Raw genomic sequence first — 2,605 nt, 5'->3', positions numbered from 1 at the left:
CCATTGCTCTTCTCCTCATTTCTTTTCCATGGTAGTTGTCAAGGTCCATAAAACTCCGCAAAAGCATAGCAATTTCATCTCTTTTAACCAGCTTCTCCATTTCCTTATTGATCCTCCAACCAATCTTCCAGTCCTCCACTATTTGTTTACTGTTGGTAAATTGATCAGCGCCAATAGGGAATGTAAGAAAAGGAATGCCAGCATATGCACCTTCCTTGATCGAATTCCATCCGCAATGCGACCAAAACCCGCCTACACTAGGATGGCACAAAACTTTCAATTGGTCGCACCAAGGCACAATGATTCCCTTGTTCCCTACTGCTTCTTTAAGTAAGGAAGTATTCTCACGCGCCACCCAAAATGATCGGACACCGCTGCTGTGCACGCCTGCTATAATTTCATCCAACTGTTCTTTAGATACTGACATGAAACTTCCTTGGGATATGTATAGAACAGAGTCCTTAGGTTGATCATCAAGCCATGAAAAGTAGTTTGAACTAGGCTGGTTAGTTTTGAATTCAGTATCGAAGTAAGGGATTGTTGGACCAACTGTGAAAATGGGAACTGGAAATTTAGCTCGTAAAGCCTCAATTACTTGAGATTCCAATGCTTCAATGGTGGTGAACAAGGCATATTGTGCTTTATTGACCGATTCCGATACAACTTCGAGAAGGAAGGGCAATATTTCCAGGTGTTTGTCGTGGCATACAGATGGGAGATCCTTTAGGCGAATTGGTGTAATCCCAGGAATGTAATTTACCTGCTCTTCTCCTTGCTCTGTTCATAATCAAATTAACAATTATAAGCTTAAAAAGAAAATCAAGAATCCATAAATTCGAAATTCTAGCTCAGCCCCTGCTGAACGGAAACATGTTTCTAGTCACATCAAACTTGCAGCAAACCCAAATCCACAACACAAAGTACTCAATGGAAATGATAGATTTAATTCATAAACTGAAAGAGTAAATCATTACAATAGCAAAAGTTAGAACAGAGAATGGATTCAAAGTAGAAGGGGTAAAGGATTAAGATGAAGGCTAGAGATGGCAGAGGGAGAACAGAAAGAGACAGAGTCAGATGGGGAGAAACCAGAGAAGGAACGAGGGAATTTAGAGTTCATAACAACAATAGCATGCCCACAACCTTCCTAGACATTCCCGTTTAAGCTAATCTTATCCGCGTCCTACACAGCTTTCTATATTTTTGAACATGTCCTTTGGGTATCATTATAGGTACAGGTTCAATTGAATCTAGAATTTTCAACATGGAGCATCTATGAACCCGTAACTTTAAAAATATAATGCATTTAATGCTAAGAATCTTAAACGATTGAGCTCATAGAGTTCAAATCCCGAATGCGTCTCTATCAACGACCAAAACTGCAAGAAGTAGCCAAAAAGAAAGAAACAAGTAATACCTATCAAACTGGCGTCAAAATGTTCATTATCAAGAAGCAGTTGATAAAAGATGGAGAAAATGGTGACAGACGTGGTCCAAAATGAAGCCACCGGAATGTTCCTCCGCTCCCCAATACGGAGAACCCACGGCAATAACATATCAGCTATAATCACATTGGCCTTTAGAAGTCCGTCAAGTAAACTCTCAACGGGAGCTTCCATCTTAGTATACACAGCTTCCACAAAGCCTATCAAATCGTTGTTTCGATCCTTTTCTGATGGAATTACATTTGGGATAGTACGAAACTGGATACTAGCTGGTTTTGGCTCTGATTTCAAAAAGCTGAACCACTCTTCGGTTACAATAAAAGTGATTACTAGCTGAAGATTTGGTGTGGTTGAAGCAATGAGCTTGCACAGATTCATCAAAGGATTGATATGACCTCTACCTGGATATGGAATTGCCAAGATATGGCAACATAGGCCTTGATCCACTTGGGCAGTTTCCATTTACAGATACCTTTGCTTTAGGACTTGGCTGATAACGTTGACCAAATTGATCATCAGTAAAGTACTTTTCCAAACACTCGCATCTTTCTTATTGAAGGCGGCTTAATAGCTGGTCAAAACAGCTTTTAGACCCTGGATAGGCTCAAAAAAAAAAAAAGGCTTTTAAAAAGCATGTTTTTAAAAATGCTGAAATTTATTTTAAAAATAAATAGTTACGTATTTGGTGATATGTTTGGTGGACCCTTGTTGTTAAACAATTTTTTTAATCAAAATATTTGAAATATCTTTATAGTTTTTTTGGGGGGGGTTTTCTATCTAGTGTTCGGTACCAGCATTCGAGCCTGATTAATTCAGATTCGTACCACGTAGGCCCCATTCGAGGAAAAGCGCTCCCTAACAGGGTTTTCTCCATACCCAGAATCGAATACTCGATCTCTGATTAAAGGTGGAGCAATCTCATCCTCTGCACCACAACCCATGTTGGTGAAATACCCTTATAGTTGTTAACATTATATAAAATTGATTACTATTAGGTTTTTATTTTTAAAATAATTTAAATTTAAGTTCATTTATATTTTAATTCAATTTCAGTATAAACTACTTCATACGTTTATTTTAAAAAATATTTTCATGAATAAGTTACTTGTGCTTCATTTTTCTTAAAATTGAACAAAAGAGATTCAAAATAGGGCAAAAAT

General features: G+C 37.8%; 1 protein-coding gene across 1 annotated transcript; it reads right to left on the bottom strand.

The window, feature by feature from the left end:
* LOC107858865 (UDP-glycosyltransferase 87A1) lies at positions 1-2,036 on the bottom strand (the record flags this gene model as incomplete). Its single annotated transcript, XM_047404343.1, is given in 2 exon segments — positions 1-777; positions 1,418-2,036. Coding segments are annotated over 2 exon segments (1,267 nt in total), but the record flags the coding sequence as incomplete, so codon positions are not given.
* Positions 2,037-2,605: the final 569 nt, after the last annotated feature.

Source organism: Capsicum annuum, unplaced genomic scaffold (assembly GCF_002878395.1).
Source record: "Capsicum annuum cultivar UCD-10X-F1 unplaced genomic scaffold, UCD10Xv1.1 ctg57348, whole genome shotgun sequence".
Lineage (NCBI taxonomy): Eukaryota > Viridiplantae > Streptophyta > Magnoliopsida > Solanales > Solanaceae > Capsicum > Capsicum annuum.
This window is presented reverse-complemented; position numbering and strand designations above follow the sequence as displayed.